The 19,417-nt window shown below is 44.5% G+C and overlaps 1 protein-coding gene across 10 annotated transcripts in view; it reads right to left on the bottom strand.

Annotated features, from left to right (window-relative positions):
• Window positions 1–19,417, bottom strand: part of FAM135B (family with sequence similarity 135 member B) — a 284,316-nt gene that overhangs the window by 176,002 nt on the left and 88,897 nt on the right. For all 10 annotated transcript variants that reach the window (XR_011543248.1, XR_011543250.1, XR_011543252.1 and 7 more), the window contains exon 2: window positions 8,186–8,281. Coding sequence is in view for 4 of the 10 variants with exons in the window: in XM_008523206.2 (XP_008521428.2) it covers window positions 8,186–8,262 (77 nt within the window). In the remaining 6 variants the exon portion in view is untranslated. The remainder of the gene's footprint in view (window positions 1–8,185; window positions 8,282–19,417) is intronic.

Here is a 19,417-nt window from a genome sequence, read left to right on the forward strand (position 1 = left end):
TTAAAGCTATTATTTCTTTAGAAATGTATTGTATATTTGAAAGTTGCTAAGAAAGTAGATCTTAAATGGTCTCACCACACACACACACACACACACATACACACACACAGTATGGTGATTATTTGAGGTGATGGATGTGTTAATTAACCTTATTGTAACCCCTTCTCAATATATACGTACATCAAATCACCATGTTGTTGTACACCTTAAACTTACACAATGTTATATGTCAATCATATCTCAATAAAACTGGCAAAAAAAGTGTGTCATTTTCACTTTGTAAACCAAAATACCAGGTAAAGAACAGAAAGCAGGATTTCTCCCACTGAGGCCAATAGGAATCATGGGGTCCATTGATGGCATGAAGACTCCTTCCTGGGGCATTAGTAGCAGTAACTGTAAAGCACCTGCTTAAAATGTAGGAAGTCACACCCAGTTCAGAGCCCAACTGGATCAGTGGTCTGTTCCATCCCAGGCTCTAACCGGCTGAGGATGCTTGGTTCAGAGTTTCAGTTATAATCAATGAGATAGACAGGCTATAGTGAGCTTGGGCCATCTTGGCATTGCAGGGCCTGGACTTCTATTTAACTAGGTACTTTCAAATATTACTTTACTTATGTCTATTAAAGATCCTGCGAAACAAGTGAAGAAACTGAGATCCCAGAAGGTTAGTAACTTACCCATGGGCACCCCGCTAATGACAGAGGAAATGGAATTAGAACCAAGATCTACACTTCTTAGATGGTAGATCTGTGTCCATGCTTCTCTCACACCGCCACCTTCAGGACCATATGCCCTTTCATTCTCCTTGAGAGGCCTGAGCAAGAACCACCTTTACAGCACAAAACCAGAAAGGACACATTACCCAGTGTCATTCTGCCCTGCCTTTGATTCCAACAGGTGGTAACTGGGCCCTGTGGGTGGTTCTGAGCTCACCGGAGGCATTTTAATCTCTGCAGGGCAACACTTGGCCCCCTGGAAACTGCTTTTTCTTTATAGACCTGCCGAGCATGTCCTCAGCCAGGGATTAAGAGGATAAAAGGCTGAAAGCAGCAGGCTTATGAAGTCACAGACTCAAGGGTAAAAGAAGGAAAAATGGGACAAGGCAATTGTTAACAGGAATGCGGATTTGCTAGAAAAATAATCCAGAATGCCCACCTACATAAGCACATGGTAACAGATGTCTGCCACTCTCCACAGGAATAATTATAACAATGCCATTTTATGGAGAAGGGGAGATCAGATTTTTATTAAAAAAATATTATGGAAGGGGCTGGCCCCATGGCCGAGTGGTTAAGTTCGCGCGCTCCGCTGCAGGCGGCCCAGTGTTTCGTTGGTTCGAATCCTGGGCGCGGATATGGCACTGCTCATCAAACCACGCTGAGGCAGCATCCCACGTGCCACAACTAGAAGGACCCACAATGAAGAAGATACAACTATGTACCGGGGGGCTTTGGGGAGAAAAAGGAAAAAATAAAATCTTGAAAAAAAAAAGAAAACCTTTAAAAAAAATATTATGGAAATTTAGAGAAAAAAGGACTCACAAATCATTGAGCCTATCTCCTCTTCTTATGCTAGGTGGGCTCCTTGACTGCAAGTGACAAAAATCCCAAATCAAACTGATTTAAACAAATAAAAGGAATGTGTTGATTTTCACAAGTGGGAAGTCCTGGGACTCAAATGGTGTGTTAGATCCATGGCTCCCGTGGTGTGCAAATGGTTCCCACTGACCACTCATCAGGGCGCACACTTTGCCTTCACAAATGCAGTCCCTTCAAAGCCCTGATGATGCTCACCTGGTAGGTTCACCTCCACCTTGACCCCCAGCTCTACTGTGGTCTATCCTGTGCCCCGCAAAACTGAATTCAACGGAGCTCTCAGCTGTCTTTCACTCCTACTCCCTCTCAAAAGTGTGGTGGTGAATGAAAAGGATCTCACCATATTTTAATAAGAGAAGTGAAAAAAACGATTGTTTCTGACAGAACCAGACAAATCAATTAATTGATCTCTGGCAAGCAAAGATAATTGTATTTCTGAGTCTATTAAAGCACATCAGGGCTGGTTAGCTAATTTCACGGGGAGCTAGCTGTCGCTGGGCATCAGGAGGTGATGGGGAACATCAGGGCACAAACACAAGATGGCATTTTCTTTCAGGAATCATTTGACTTACGACTCAACCATTTTCACTCTGATTAGAGAAAAGGCAGGTGAGTTTGTTCAAAGGGCATTTCAATCCTAACATTTCTATGGGCATTCGAACTTTTACATCAGATCTCATAATACTGATCGCAGGTCCTTTTTGTGCAAATATTCTGAGGGCAGGACAGAATTTATCCATGAAAGCATCTAAAACCTCTGGGCAGAGAATATTCTAAGTGATATTATAGGCAAGGGGTGGAGGAAAGACAGGAGATGAATCTAAACATCAAACAATGAAAAACTTCACTCAGAAAGAAAATCAGCTTGATTCAGAGCCTTGTCTGAATTAAGATTTAAAATGAAGTTTGAATTCATTTTCAAGGACAAATGTTAGCTCCCTTTCAGCTAACAATATTAGAATTGAAGGCTCATACTCTCCTAAATAGGTGTAAATGAGTTATTAATATATTGATGACATACAAATATCCACATAGTGAGTTTTATAATTAGTTGTTCACTCAAGTATTTCCTTATGAGAAAATTATTGTAAATGAAATAAAATCTTCCCTTCTGCTTCCTGACTCCCAGAACCCATGCTGGAATGCTAACGCAGAATCTCTGTAAGTTCTTGAGCAGAAGGCATAAGAAAAGGAAGTTAAGATCCAGTCTGCTATCACGGAAGAGGAGATGTCACAATCCTATTATGAAAGAAGAGATCTGGGTTGTTCACATCTCCACAGTCACAGTCTAATAAAAGATCAGCTGGGATAGATTCTATAATCCCCTTATCTCTATCCACGCCCCCATTCTTTTGTGTGTATGTGTGTGAGGAAGATTGGCCCTGAGCTAAAATCTGTGGCCAATCTTCCTCTTTTTGCTTGAGGAAGACTGTTGCTGAACTAACATCTGTGTCAACCTTCCTCTATTTTATGTGGGATGCCACCACTATGTGGCTTGACGAAGGGCGCTAGGGTGGCACCCAGGATCCGAACCTGCAAACTCCAGGCTGCCAAAGTGGAGCACGGAAACTTAACCGTTACGTCACCCCGCTGGCCTATGCCCCCATTCTTATTCTTCGCTTCACTTTGGTCTTTTGGGCTCTGCTCCTGACACCACTGAGCCATTCCATTCCTGTCTTTCCAGGTCTTCTGCACAGCTGACTTCCACCCGTCTTTCAAGTGACAGCTCTGTTCTTATCTCCTCCCAGGACACCTTCTCTGACTCTGCCCACAAATTGGCTCCCTACTCTTGTTTTGCTTCACAGTACCCCAAACCTGTCTTTGTTACACAATGTATTGCACATCATGGTCATTTTCTATGTGTGTGTCTGCCTCCCTCACCAGCTGGTGAACACCTTGAGGGCAGAGTCTCTATCTTTCATCTTCCCGCTTATAGAGCCTAAGGCAATAACAACACCTGCTTACTAGTGTTTATAGTCATGAATGTGTGAGTGGTGACAGAATAAAACACAAGATACGCTTCAGGAATTGGGAAAAGAGGGATTTATAGGTAAGTATCAATATACAGAAATGGTTTGGAGAGGAGGTTACATATGAGCTGGAACTTGCATAGAGGAGAATTTTCAGGCAGATATTAAGAGGAGGAGGGTCAAGAACGGTCAGACCACAGATAATAAGATGAAAGAAGTTTGAGGTCAAACCATTCAGGCTTGGATCACAAGGCTGAGGAGAGAGAGCAGAAGGAAGCTGGAGGATTTTTAAACAGAGAAGTCCTTTTGGGTAACAGAGCCACGAGTACTGCTAAGGACAGACTGGAGACAAGAATTTACTAGTAGTACTGACAATTCAGATAGCATCTACTAGATACCAGGTGCCATACTAGCTGCTCTACATGTATTAATTAAAGTCATCAATGCTATAATCCTTCAGATTACTCCATGAGATAGACTTTGTCATCATTTCACGGGTGATAAAACAATGGCTCAGAGTGTTTTAAAGGGACACTCCCACATTAGAAGTGGCAGAGCCTGGCTTCAAACCCAGGCCAGGCTCCCCAGTGCTCCCTGCCCCTGCCTTGTTGTCAGGGTGAGTCACTGCTGAGCAAGGGTTGGGGGCGGGGACACACGACAATAACGACACACATACCGGACAATTCATGATGCTTGTTGACTGATTTGAAGAGATGATTTTCCTTTGAGAATTCACCTCAGTCAATATAGACTTTGGACAAATGCAAGCTGACGTTTTACTCAAAGCAAATATCATGAAAAGGCAGAAAGCACTCTGGGACTAGAACAACCATCCACAAAATAAATGTGGTAGAAGCAAGTAACTCCCTAATCAAGGCAACTTCTCATGTACTATCTTGAGTTCTGTATCCATGTGGTTCCAATACAGCATCTTAGCTCACAACAAATCACGAGGAGGCGTATCCTTCTTTTGCAACCCCCCAACTCTAATTTCTACCATTCCAAGGACCCTGTGGAGCACATATTTAACCACACATCCTCACACCCCAAAATGGGCCAGCTTCTCCAAATCCTACCTTCCTTTACCATCATAGGAAATCATCCAGTCTTTCATCCAGGCTCCACCTTGCCCACTAGGCTCAGATTTCAGCCATCACCTCCCCAGGGAGTGCTTGCTGGGTAAAGTAATTACATTTCATTATAAGCATGGCTCCTGTGGGATTCAGAGTGAAAAAATCCCCTTGAGCATCAGGGATCAGGCCTATCAGAAACTACCCTGGCATATGCAGAATCCTGGCTGGCATTGTGCCCAGCCTGTCCACAGCTCCCGCAGGCAGGATACAGGGGGCTGGGGACTATTAGCTTCAAGATCTTCTTGCTGATGGGACCATAGAGATCCTCGAACTGACTCCATCCCCTGAGAGGTCTGACTGCCTTCATCCAAACAATGCCCTAGGCTGTTCACGCAGGCAGCTACAATGAAGCCCACCCTCAAGCAGATTAATCACAAGATTATGCTCTCATCCATGTCAAAGTATGTGCCTAAACACACACTTCTTGACACCATGAAATGTTAGCATTAAGAGCTAGAAGGAAGCTGCGAGATTCCTCTTAGTTCTGCTGGACCCGTGGTCTCCAACAGTCAATAATTTCCATACCTTCCAGTAAAAACATTTTTGAGCATGCCACCCAGATATATGCATATTTATTTATAAATCATGTGCATGTAGAATTCTATTCATACAAAATATGCATTATAAATATAAAAAGAGGTCTTTTCAAAGATGAAGCAAGGAATATAACAATCTCCTTTTTAAAAATAATTATTTTTGTGTATTAATAGAACACTTAACCTTTCTGTTCTTACTAAAAATATATACATTACAGTGAGTCAATGTTCTGGTTTTAATTTAGCCTAATTCAATATTAGACTTCAGTGGGGCGTGTGACTGAAAAAATGCCTCCCCCAAACCATACGGATCTAGCAAGAAGATAAGAGTGTCAAAGCCTTGAGGAATAAGCCATGATTTCCACACTCATCCTTCAGCCTCCTTCACCAAGGGCACAGGGGTCTCTTCGAATTTTGGGTGCATCATTTAAAATGCCTTGCTAATTATGATGATTTCATGCAAGCATCAGTCAATATCTGGAGCCCAAAACACAGTAAGGAGGAGGTATATTATGAATAATTGTGGTTACAAATCCATCTATCAAATAGTTTTAAAATGAATTCTCATTTCTCAGTCCACCGATTGTTGGATCTGATGATCTTGTCACTCCATCTCAGCGTGAGTATCAACAGGCCTGAGAAGGAGAGTGTACATCTGGTTCTGTCATTTCCTGGTGCTTGCTATACCTTCATTATTAATATCATTTTCAGTTCATGATTTCCTTATGATGTTTATTTTTAAGCCACTTGCTGTTTTATGAGGGCTACTCTAGTTAAAACTAGAAAATAATTTATAGATGTATATAACCAGGCAGTCACAAACTATGATATTTTGCAATGCGAGGGTGACGTCGTCCATTTATTCGCGCTGTGGGACACCCTCTTTTCTTTTGACACCTGAGTTGCTAAAGGGAACTCATGACTGTACCATATGGATACAGCAAGGTTTACAGGGTCAGTCTGGATTCTAATTATTCATGAAGCTTGATTTCTTTCTTATTTTTGGTTAAAACAAATATAAACAGAAGTTCTGATATTTTCTTCCCACATCCTGATAGATATTTTGTGCACTCCTGGGGAGAATGCAGCACACTTCAGAGACCAGCCTAACATAACAGAAAACAATGCAAGATTTTGAGCAAGAAAGCCTTAGCCCCAGGTCCCCACTCCGCCACGTTAAAGCTGTGTACTGCTTTACTACGCTGATCCCAAGCTACCTGCCTGGCAAAATAAAGATAACACCGCTTACCTCTACAGTGGGTGACAAGGATCCAGAGATAATAAATAAACTATGACACACACATGAAACTATCAAAAATGCTTCCTTCTCTCGTAAATGTGGAACCTGCAAAGCAGAGTGGAGTAACATGCCAAAGAAACTCCAAGAAGCAGTAGCCACGCCAGGTCTCAGAAGGCCTGACCCCAAGCCCAAGATGTTTCTCACTATAGCACACAACTTCTGGTCAAGTGAGGTGGGGTGGACCAAGAGAGATGAAGCTTCCAAAGGATGCACAGAGCTGTACTTCATCAAAATCCAGCTCCAGAACCCCTAATGTGCCCTTTCCCGGAAACACAGAGCTGGTCCCAGAATCATTTCCCATTTCCCTCACTACCTAATTCGGGTCACCTAACAAATGACTCAGCCCCACTGAACTTCACCTTACCTGAGAAGGGGCCACAAATACATTTGAAGCATTAATTCCAGAACAATCTTTGTGAAATTAGAGACTAACCTTGAGTGACAGATTGCAAATATGTGCACAGATTATTCCTCTTCCATCAAGAGATGGTATCAATTTCTCCACCCTGATTCTAGACTATCTTTGCAACTTGCTTTGGCCAGTAAAAGGCGGTGAAAACAACTTTATGCAAATTCTGAGGCTTGGCAACAAGAAGTTTTGCGTGTTTCCACTCTCGCTCTTGGGGCCTAGCGACCATGTAAACAAGCCCAGGCGAGCCCACTGGAGGATGAGAGGCCACGGAGAAGAGAATCACAGCCTCCCCGCCCAGGGCTCCAGACCTCCAGCAAGCCCGGGTGAGCTCAGCCAAGCGTGGTCCAGTTCAGTAGACCTGCCCGCTGAGCCCAGCTCAAATTGCCTACCCTCAGAATCACAAGCTAAATTGATAGTTGTTGTTTTAGGCCACTAAGTTTTAGGATAGTTTGTTGTGCAATCAGTGAAGGCAAACTAATGGATAACCATTGCTTTGCACACTCATTCATTAACTCGGGCAATATCAGAAATGCAATTTCTATGAACTTCAGTTTCCTCATCTATAATATGGAGAAAGTAGTAGCAGCCATTCTGAGTAATTCTAGTCTGTGGTTAGAATACGTTATATAACCATTTCATATCTTTATTATTTACAGTGACCCTGAGAGGTAAGTCTGTCATGAGAACTTATTGAGACCATGCACGTAAAACGCCAAATTCAGAGACATCCTTAAAAACTGGAAGTAAATATACTTTAATTACATATTTAAAGAAGACAATGTAATTCTCAGGTTTTGAGAGATCTGGGCACAGGTTTTACAATATGTGTTTGGGGAAATGGCCCTTACGGATATCGGTCATACAGACACCTTTTTATCAGAGTTATCCAGACAACTTTCACTTCCACTAAATTCACTTTCCTTTAAAACTGACTGATAGATTTAATGGAAAGAGCAACTAAGAAGAGAGATGGTAGAAAAAATATAGGAGGAGGAGAGAAATGAGCATTTTCTAGTTTTTGTTAATATTTGGTTTATTTTCAAATGCACTAAAGGTTTGGATTTTCCACTTGGCAGGGAAAGTAAGGACAATCCTTTCATCATTAATCCAAAATTTCCTATAACCTGTCCTCACCACCTTCACTCCTTGCCAAGGAAAAAACAAAACAAAACAAAACAAAACAAACAAACATATATAGATATATAAAAAGAAATACAAATCGCGAAGCATACTCACCCTCTCTGAAAGAGATCCACATTATAAAATTTATGTAGCTCTACAGAAAACTCAACAGTTCCTTGTACTTCAGACATGATCTTTTTGGTTCATTACCTGAAAAACAAGAGAGAAATGAACAGCTTGAAATCACATCAGCCAGACACAGAGAGCCTGGTTTTCTACAACAGGAAGCCAAACAGTGCTAACTTAGAGGGACAAGGGTATCTGAGCAAAAGGACGATGATGTGTCCACCGATATCCCTCAGGGGCTCCTTTTATAGGAAAAGACACAGAGAGGTGAAGTGACTTGCTTAATGTCACACAGCTCATACTGAAAAGACTGGGACTTGGACCCAGATATCCTAAATCTAAAGCTCGGTTCGTCTACTGCTCTTCCTAACCTGCCAGTACCATGGAGGCCATAGCATCCCAGCTGTGAGCACATGCTTCACAGCCAAGGGAGCAAGAATCCCTGCTCTTCCACTTTTGCCTGTGGACCTTGAGCAGGTCCCTTAACTTCTCCCATCCTCAGTTTCCTCATCTGTAACATGAGGACTGATAATAGCATATAACTCTGATAGATGATGGGAAGATTAAATACATCTGCCACATAGAGCACTTTGCACAGTTCCTCATGTGTAGTGAATACTCAATAAGTAGTAGATTCTATTAATAATAATAAGTGAAAATGGTTCTATCATTTTTCAGTATAAACACAGTCTCTAAAGAGCTAAGGTGCCTGGACTGGCAAGGACAAGTGTGTTTTCTATTGAGCATGGGAAGCAGAGGGAGTGGGTGCTGTTGCCAAGCAGACACTGAACCCAAATTGATAGGTTGCTAATTCTCCAACCCGGGAGCACCTAGGGCCAATAATAAGAGGGCCGGGTGGGAAAGATGGGAGGGAACAAAACTAAAATCGTCCAAACAGGGTGAGAAACAAACCAAGAGAGACACTCAAGACAGGCTGGATCATCCAAGGATATAGAATCATCTAGATACCAGGAATTTGGAGGAAGGGAAAGAAACTGACTTTTATTGAGCACCTACCGAATTCTAGGTGCTGCATAATGTATTTTATGTAAGTTGTTTGATTTTGTCCAAGAAGAATTTTGAGATAAAAGTTTTTGCCCCAAATTGCAGATTAAGAAAAGAATCAGAAAGGCTCTAACCTGGAGCCACTTTCTGACTCTAGAACATTCTAGTGGTGTGGACGTTGGTAACTCTCCTCACTTTTTCCAAGCTTCAGTTTACCACCATGTGTAATGGGGATGAGACAAGCTACCTAGGGGGATTCTCGACAAGATAGAAGCTAATTACTTGCAATTGAGTGATTCTGGGGGAACTAGAAGGTTCTCAATAGGTGGTAACTGGCATAATCTTAGGGTGGGAGGGAGAATGAGAGAGAAGGAAGAGGGAAAATAAGGGGAGATTCAGTGTCTCCTAGCTAACAAGTGGTGATTGGCACTTAGGGCTCCTTTCAAAACCCCTCTTGTTTCTGCCCCTATGACGCCTTGGGGACCAGACCACCATCTCTGTGGTTCAGAGCCCAACCTCATTGCAGCTGATGGGGTCATGCTGGGCCAGCTCCCACGAATAAGAGCACAAGGGATTAACTGTGTCTCAGCTCATGGCAAGGCTGCCATCCAGGAAAACCTTTCTGAAAATCCAGACTTCTGCATAGCAAATTAAAATGCAGCAGATCCTAAGACCCAACCTCTATACATTCTGCAAGACAGAACTTCAAGCTGAGAAGCCTGCAAAGTCCTGACTCACAAAATGTGCTGAAAACCCATTTCCCTAATGGGAAAGCCATTGAGGCGTGCCCTGGCCCTGCCCAACACATCGGAGCCAGTCAAGGTTGGAACATGCCACTCGATTTCAATTTCAAGGCATTTCCTATAAAAATCAGACAGAGGGACCAGCAAATAAAGTCACTCTGTGCTTCATTTCGATATCGCATTAAACAGAACAGCTGCATCTTCCCCACTTTCTCTTCGCCCCACTCAGTCTCAATCCTCAAAACACTGCAGAGCTGGCAAAGCCATCTGACTCCTTTCTTCTGGTTATCAGTTTCAGTAATCCCTGGATCCTCTCCAATCTCTAATCCCGGGTGGAGTTGATAGAAAGAGGGACCGAGGGAGACCAAGAACACCACATATTAACATTTGAGTGCACTACATGCCAAACACTGCTAGGGGGTTTCCACGCATCATACCATGCACTCCTCAAAATCTCTCTTAGGTGGGTAGTATTGACCTCGATTCACACACAGGTCCATGGATGCCATACAGAGTAAGAACACTGACCCAGGAGGCCAAACACTGGTTTTCCAGCTTCGGCCATTACTGGAAGAATGCTGGAAGAATGTTTTTCTGAAGAATTAATATTTAGAATATTTAGAAGAAAAAATATTTAAGGTATGGAGAATACCATACAGAATACTGTTTCCTCCTGGGAAGATGCACCCTGCTAACCTATTGTTTAGGACTCATAGGATAGAGTCCTGGAACTTGTTGATGCAAACACAGCTTCTTTACCTTTTTATCATGTGATTCATTATAACCAGACACCCAGTTATTCAATGAGGGAGAAGAGCTCACATTTAAAATATCAGTCTTAAAACTCCTTATTGATTTTGCTGGTAAATGTACTTGGTCCAATTTGTAGGAATTGCAGGAATTTGCAGAAATCCAAAACCATTCGCTTTGACCCCAGCCCTCTTCCTGGCTCCTTCTGTCTGATGATTAGAAAAGAGTATATTTAGAGTGGTGGTTTACAAGTGTGGCTCCCAGGCCAGCAGCACCAGCACCACTTTGTTATGAAAGCAAACTCTTGGGTCCTACTCCAGACCGACTCCGTCAGAAACTGCAGGGGTGAGGCTCAGTGATCCGTGTTTTCACAAGTCCTCCAGGGAATTTGACGCACACACTCCTTTGAGAACCACTGGTGTGGAGACTAGAATTTTGGACTTAACCAGGCCTGAGCTTACTCAGTTCACTGTGAGCTGCATGACCTTGGGCCCACCGCTTTGCTTGATCTCTCTGTTCCTCACTGTCCTTGTCATTCAGTTGGGAACAATAAAAGTACCTTCCCCATAAGATTGTTGCAGCATCAATAGAGGTAAAGTATATGAAGTGCTGCATATGATGTTAGAGCACACACACAATACACACGTTACACACACTTAACACATACATGTCACACTCAGACACCGATTATACACACATAACACATACACAGACAACTCTGCACTAACTTCTGACTACAACCAGTGCCACCCATAATTTTAGTGATTTCAATCATTTTACTACATTAGGTGTAATCCTGAGATGCTCAGCATTAATCACGCCTTTCCTGAAGGCCTGCTGTGTGTGCAGGTGCTGTGCCTACGGAGCTCAAAAGCTCGCCTTTCCCTCAGGATGCTCACAGACTGGGAAAGGGCGATTGAGCGTCAAGCACAATGCGAGTGATGAGGAGAGGGAGGCCTTGGGTACTCGAGGCTCGGGGCAGGCCTCCCTGGGAAGGCTGAGTTCTGAGGGACGAGGCCTTGCCTGGGTCCAGGGTCATCCACGCGAACTGCCCTCTGTTCAGAAGGAGGGCACAAGCCCCCCATCAAGTCTTCACAGCCTCAGTTGGCCTGGTGTGAGCACGCCCACCCTGGCATTTCCCTCCACGCTGGGCAGGGCTCCTGGGCCCCCAGCTCCCTGCCTGCTCCTCAGGCAGCAGCACTGCCGCCTGCACCTGTGTGGGGGCAGCCTGTACCTGGGCAGCCTTGTTTCAGGCAAACACATCTAGAGAGAGAGATGAGGGCAGAGTGAAGGGCCCTGAAACATATGCCAGGGAAGACGTAACACGAGCTTCAGAGCGGCTTTCCTCGTGGATGGGAGAGAGAACCACCTCGGTCTCTGGAGCACCACCCTCACAGGCTCGAGAACCAGACGGCCGGCTCCCACTCACACTGGGTGACCTAAGACTTGTCAGTGACCTCCCTGGGCCTCATCTTCCTCCTCTGTAAGATGGGAATGATGGTAATAATAATGCCTTCTTCATGGAGAATGAAAAATGTTAGTACACGTAAGAAAGTTACAACGGAGTCTGGCATATAATGAACCCCAGATGAATGCTCGTTAATTTTAGTTTTATGACAGAAGGCAGAACCATGAGAAGGAGCGGAATAGCATGCAGTGGTATTACAGCCCCGTTTGGTCTTCATGTGTTCAGAAAAACCTTTATTGAACACCCCCCATAGTCCTGTCCTGTTTTGGGAGCTTTCTAATCACCACGGCTGCCCAGCTAGAGATGGATTCTCTTCGTGCGGCAATGAGCTTGCCAACACTGGGGTTTCCAGACAAAGGATAGAGTCCACTTTTCTGGGATCCCAGGCCCCTGCCTCGTGTTTAAATGACAATTAAGTTCCCTTTCAGCCACAGGGTTCTAAGACCCCAGAATCCCCAGGCTGGGCCTGCTTATCTTTGAGTGACAAGGAATGAATTCTAGGTCAGAGAGCAGAGGAGAACTAAGTTGTGATGTCATAGAACTCCGGCTCAGATCTGGTTTCCACCACTTACTAAGTTACCTGGTAAGTTATTCCGCCTCTCTGAGCCTAGATTTCTACATCTGCACTTTGAGGGAAAACCTACCTAAGAGAATAATATGAAACGGCAACTAATGAAAATGATTTTTATAAAGTATTAAAATATTTTCATTGTCAATAGGGTCTTATTAAAGTAATGAGGAGAAATTATTTTGGAAACATAAGAATGATACTTATTCTTACTTGAGGGGGAGACGACTAGGAGATGTTTAAGTTCCTAGAAAACAGGAGTTGTGTCTTCTTATGGCTTTCTGAGTAGTCCGTGGCTGACACCGTGGTTCACAGATACGTGCGGAATTAATGAATAAAAGGTAGGATCAGAGAACAGAGCTGCAGCCAGAGTGTGAACAGGGGAGGGAGGCAGAATTCAGCAAGGAAAACCAAAGCAACACAAAACACAGCCTGACCCATTAGGAGTTTGAACAATGGAGTGGGTTATGCGGGAGGGAGCATGGTCCTTGTCATCAGCATACCCACAAAGAAGCCAGCCAGGTGAGCCCTTTCGGGACTCGTCTAGCACTGAGGACTGGCCCCAGGTCCTGAGAGTGAGCCCTGACAAGCGCAGTGTGAGGTGTCAAGGTGGAGCATGTTCAGGATGAGGGCAGGGCCTTCTCCTAATCTCTCCATCCCCACAGCATGGTGGGGATCACATCGTGGTTAGTCCAACTTTCCTCAACGTTTGGACCAAGGACCTCCTCCAACCAAACCACCTGGGAAACACAGAAAAACCAGATTCCTGGGTCCTACACTCAGACCTCCTGATCAGACTCTGGGAATGGCATCTCGGAATACATGAGCTAAAGTGTGAACCCGCTGATGCAGCTGCATCTATGCCGACTGTGATGGGAAAACCGTCCAAGAGATGATACCTGAACCAGAGATCAGAGACATGCATCTGTTGCCCACTTGTGTGACCCAAGGAGAGCAAGAAAGCATCGTTGAGAAGAAATACTGGATGCTTCTCTTTAAATCAAATTCCTTTTCTTATCGAGCTATAGAAAGTGTTCTGGATTTGTAAACTGCAGTGTAAAAGGAAGCAATTATGAGCGGCATCTGGAACTGGGCCTCCGTGGCCCTGTGTGTGTGTGTGTGTGTTGATGTATGAAGATCAGGTTTGAGGATAAACCAGCCAGGAGCCAGATACCTATTTTACAATTTGCTGCAAATTACAAAATTCCCCAGGCCTCAGTTGCCTCCTCTGCAAATCTGAGATAATCAATCTTTATCCCCAGTGGATAACACAGAAGGTTGAAAACAGATCTTAGTCCCAGCCCTCCTGTGACATATGACATTTAAGTCACCAAGAATAAATGTTGATGCATTTAGTTAATTGTATGAATGCTTGATTTTTCTTTTTACTTTCATCATCAGATTTCATAGAGCTTTTTCTTTTTGTTTGTGTGTGTGTCTGATTTAAGTCCCTGTTATCCAGAATGGTGTAATTAAAGACACTCAAAACTGGGCAACATGGTGGTGGTGAGAGAGAATCTTTGTTTTCTGTTCCCAAATCATGGCCTGCAGCTCCTCTCTGCTTCAGTAACAGGGCCAGGAGGTAGATGACTCGCCATTCCTTACATGGGGGCATCTAGCATGACACCAAAGCTGGAGAAGAGCTATCATCTACCCAGTTGTCTGGGTGTCACTGGGCATCAGCTGTTAGTCCTCTTTCCCCTCTCCCTGTGCTATGGTCTGAATATGTTCCCCCCAAATCCATATGTTGAAACATAACTCTCAAAGCGAAGTTGTTAGAAAGTGAGGCCTCTGGGAGGTGATTAGGTCATGAGGGTGGAGCCCTCATAAGTGGGATTAGCACCCTTATTAAAGAGACCGCGGAGAGCTCCCTTCCCCTTCTTTCTTGTGAGGACACAAGGAGAAGTCTGCAGCCCAGAAGAGGGCCTTCACCCAACCATGCTGGCACCCTGATCTCAGACTTTCAGCCTCCAGAACTGTGAGGAACAAATTTCTGTGGTTTATAAGCCCCCCAGCCAACGGTATTTGTTACAGCCGCTGGAAAGGACTAAGACAATCCCAAAGATAAGAAGTTATCGATTCTCACTGTCTTTATCTCCTCAGATCCAACCCTTCTCTCCATCTCCAAAGCCACCACTCTGGATGTCCTGGTCACCATCCTCTTGCCTGGACTATTCCCACCTCTAGGCACAATGCTTTACTCCCCTTCCCATATCATAGTTGAGCCTGAATCCACTTCCCTTCGTTCTTACAACAGGTGATCTTTGGTGGATCCCATCTCTCCACAGGTATGGGGGGGAAAATGTCAGTGCATTCGGATGGCGCTGAGGATTGAGCATGATCATGTATAGAAAGAACCGCAGTCATTTCCTGGCAAAGTTGGCTGCCACTCACCAGTGGTGGCAGTTATTATTTTTGTTTCCGCTTTTAACACTGTTGGCAGAAATTCAAAGGGCCCCTCATGGAACCCAGACCCAAAGCATTAGTCTTCCCTCCTCTATTGCAGAGGCTCTAGGGTCCCTGGAGGCCTGGCTTCCATGTCAATTGTCATTGAGTAATTGCTCGTACTTATCGTTGCAATATTTCTAAAATGTCTAATTAGTTATTTACATTTTCTGAAATATTTTAGAAATCCTCAGTTGCCTCTGAGGAAATTTGTTAAAACCATCAAGAACATTTTGGAGAAATACTATGATTCCAACACTTGTTAGCTACTGCTTGGAAATAATCCTTTTACAAACATGTTTTCCTTTAAAACATAGCTTTTCTTTTAAACAGCAGTCTTCAAAGTGTGTGGCCTTAGAAGGATTAAATGAAAAAAAGCATGTTGATCTTAATACACATCAGCATGTACTTTATGAAAAGGGCATGCAAAGTTAATGTGCTCAAAAGATTATAAATCAAGGAATTATAACATGGTAAGTGGGGAAGGTTCAGGAAAGAACCCCTCATGCTACAGAGCAGAATATGAGAACAGAGAAGGGAGGTCAGAGTGTAGCCCAGCAAGTTCATAGGAGAGCCACACTCGAGCCAGAACACTCTATCAGAATGTGCTTCCTTCCCTGGAGTCTGAAATAAGCAGCAGATATCCTCCTTGGACCACCTGTAGCTGCATTCAGCACATGCCCTGCCCCCACGCAATTTCCTCCAGGCAGCCATTCTAATGAGGTAGATAACTCCAGTCTTCTGCCTGATCCCTGAGGAGAGAATCTGCTACTTGTTCAAGGAAAAAGACCTCGTTAGGGATGAAAACCAGCATTTCTTCACCAGGAGGGAGAGCTGCCGAAGAGGTAGGCTTCTGTCATGCTATGAAAGCATCCATTCCACACTAGAGTCCTGACTCTGGGTCTCACCTCTGTATGAGACCTCAGATGAGTCATATAACATCTCTGAGCCTCAGTGTTCACATCTGGAATACAGGCCAAGACTGTCCTTTCATGGCAGTTGCTTAGGATCAAAGGTGGAGCATCTCGTGGATTTCAACACACTGGGATCAAGCACACAGAACCAAGGATACAGAGAAAACTGAGCCATAGTCCGTGGACCCATCCGAAGATGCAGATCAGAAAGGAGAGAGTCAGGTAACAATCATGGCCCACAAGGATAAGTGCCACGACATAAGAACACACAGAAAAGGCAAAAATGCCCAATGGTGAAGTCTATGACCTACCAGGGCAGCCAGTTCAAGCCTGGCCAGCCCAAAGGATACAGAGCTCAGTCCTTCAGTAGCTGAACAACCTCAGGCAAGATCTTAATCTCTCTGTGCCTCAGTTTCCCCAAGTGGAAGTTGCTTTGGAGCCTGGCATATGACAAATATTTAATAAGTACAAGCCATTATGATAAGGAAGACAATCTAAAAACAATTATGCATGTCTCGTCTCTTTCATCCATCACATCAAATGCAGCCCCTCAAATGTGGCCCCCAGATGGTTGTTTGTTTATTTGTTTGAGGAAGATTAGCTCTGAGTTAACATCCATGCCCATCTTCCTCTACTTTATATGTTGACACCTGCCACAGCATGGCTTGATGAGTGGTGCATAGGTCCACACCCAGGATCGGAACCGGTGAACCCCAGACGTCAAAGCAGAGTGCACGAACATAACTGTTATGTCACTAGGCAGGCCCACCCCTGCACCCCAACGTTTGAAAGCATTTTTTCCCTTCAGTGTAGACATTGAAATAGGCTGTACAAGTTTGTTTATTTTTTTGTGTCTGAACATAATGCGCACAATGCCGAGTTCCTGTTTTCCTCTGGGCTCTGTGCCCCTCTTAGGCACATCTTAAAATGCAGGCATGAGGATAAGGTCTCACAAACTTATAAAAGGATAACAGACTGGTAAACTCAGACAGACGCCTCCAAGCACCAAAGACAAGGAAGTGCCATGGCCATTTTCAGCTCTGAGAGTGGAGACTTCCCTTCCCACAAATGCTGGAAGTTCCAGTGGCACTCACCACAAGCTAAGCGTGCCACCGTAGTGGGTGGCAATTCCTCTCTCCTTCCATTTGCTGAAATGCATGCACGCAAACGGATGCTGACATCCATACACATGCACCAAATACATGTAGTGAGACGACCTCTTGGAGAGACAGCAGAGAATCATGGAAAGAACAGCAGCCTCGGTTCTGCCAAACGTGGGTAACGTCCTGACCATTTTATGGACTAGCTGGGTTCCGCTAAACAACTGTTAGCTCTCCCCATTTCCTCTTCTGTAAACCTACAATAGTAGCATCTACTTTGCAGTGATTTTTTTTTTTTTTTGTAGCTTGACACTAATGTATATTTTTTGGGCAATGAGTACTCAATAAATAGTGGATAATGCTAACATTAGAAAAACTAATAATTACAATGAATTATATAGGAGAAGAGAGCACACCTGGCAAAGACAAGCTTAAATACCCCAAGAAGTCCACCCTGGAGGGAGGGGGAACCAGCAGGAGAACCTAGGCTAAGCAGGGCAGACAAGAGCACTGAGGCACTGGAGAAAGACCTGGGTGTGTCCAGGGCCAGCTGTCAGGACCCAGTGCCTGGGGGTGCTCTGTGGGCAAGGGGGCTGCATTCACAGTTAGTGTCCCGACTCTCTGGGTCCTGGGGGAGACAAGCTGCATCTCTCCTCCTGGAGAAACCTAACACAGGGAGATGGTATCAGCATCTTCCATTCACTGAGTGGTGAAGGTTTCAATGTAATGACAGAAATAAACAGAGTCAGAGATAACAGAAGGCTTGCCTTGAAAAGCACCAATTTCCTGTGCCAGGAAGATCCCCTGCAGATGTGGAGCGCTCCCTGGAAGCTGAAGAGGGGATGCCCACTTTGGGAGCGAGCCTGGAGTAGACATCCTCTATGCACCCTGTCAGTCTCGAGCTTCTGAGTACCACATCATCTCATTTTAAGATTCTGCATTCATTAAGATGTTTGAAGAGCATTCGATTTGCAGAAAAGCAGTCCACCCAATTCAAGTTGAGTCACACGAAGATGTCAGTGGGTTTAGCATGAGTGTTTTTTGCTTGTTTGTTTTACCCTTCGAGATCATCAGCGTTATACACATAATAATATATCATATGCCCAAGAGTCACAATTCAATGGGCCCTGCATCACCTCACCCACCCTCATCCCCAGCTGAGAAACATGAAGCCCAGAGAGGGAAGTGGCCTGCCCACCATCACAGAGCGAGCATCCCCAGGACCGCTGTCTCCCAATTTCTAGTCCAGTGATCTTTGCACTCCTGGTGGTTATAGTTTTCACATCCATGATCTCATCTGATCATCAAAAGTACCCCAAGAGGTAAAAAGAACAGCGTATGGCAGCCCTGATATCTGCATGGAAATGGGGAAGGAAGTGGGTGTGACTGAGCTTCATCAGGATCTCAGAACTTCAAACCTGGCAGGAAACTCAGGGATCGCACAGCTCAACCCCTTCATATTGGAGCCCAGAAAATAGGACATCTGGGTGGTTTGGGGGCTGTCTGAGGGTCATAGAGCCATCTGAGAGAAAAGCCACAACTGGACCTCTGGGTTCCACGTCCTTAGAGTATGATGCTCTAAGACTTTCTACAAACAGACCTGCCTCAGCTCTAGGTCAGTGCAGTACTGACTCACACTTAACCTCAGCACAGCCCAAACTCTAAAAGTAAAAACCAAGTGCTTCAGACTAGAGACCTCCTGCCCTGCCAGGCCATCTTCTCTCTTTATGTCACTCCCTGCCCCCAGAACCTTTCCACTGAGCCTCCTCAAAGTGCACCACCTCCTTTGAACATGTTCTAACTTTTCTCAAGGTATTATCTCCTCCCGGATGGCCCACCTTTCACCTTCCTATCTGATGAGCTCCGCATGCTTAAATGCCCAATGCACCTTCTCCAGGAAGCTCTTCCTGAAAGGCCATGCCATGCCCCTGCCCCAACACAAGCCTCCGCCTCGCTGTGTGCATGCCAAAACAGCCCTGACCCCACCATGTTCTGGAAGCATGTCTATCTTTCAGGTTAGACTAGGAGCTCCTTCCAGGAAATGAGAGGCACCAAGTTTAGCAAAAAACATCTTAAAGAATAGTATGCAATAATATTTTCAGGATGAACGGGAGAAGGAATGAAAGAACAAACAAATGCAAGAGAAATGGACATATGAATGAATGAATGAATGAGTCGATTATACTTTTTTCCCATCAAATATAAAGCTTCCCTGAGCAGTTGGCAC

Source organism: Equus przewalskii, chromosome 8 (assembly GCF_037783145.1).
Source record: "Equus przewalskii isolate Varuska chromosome 8, EquPr2, whole genome shotgun sequence".
Taxonomy (NCBI): Eukaryota; Metazoa; Chordata; class Mammalia; order Perissodactyla; family Equidae; genus Equus; species Equus przewalskii.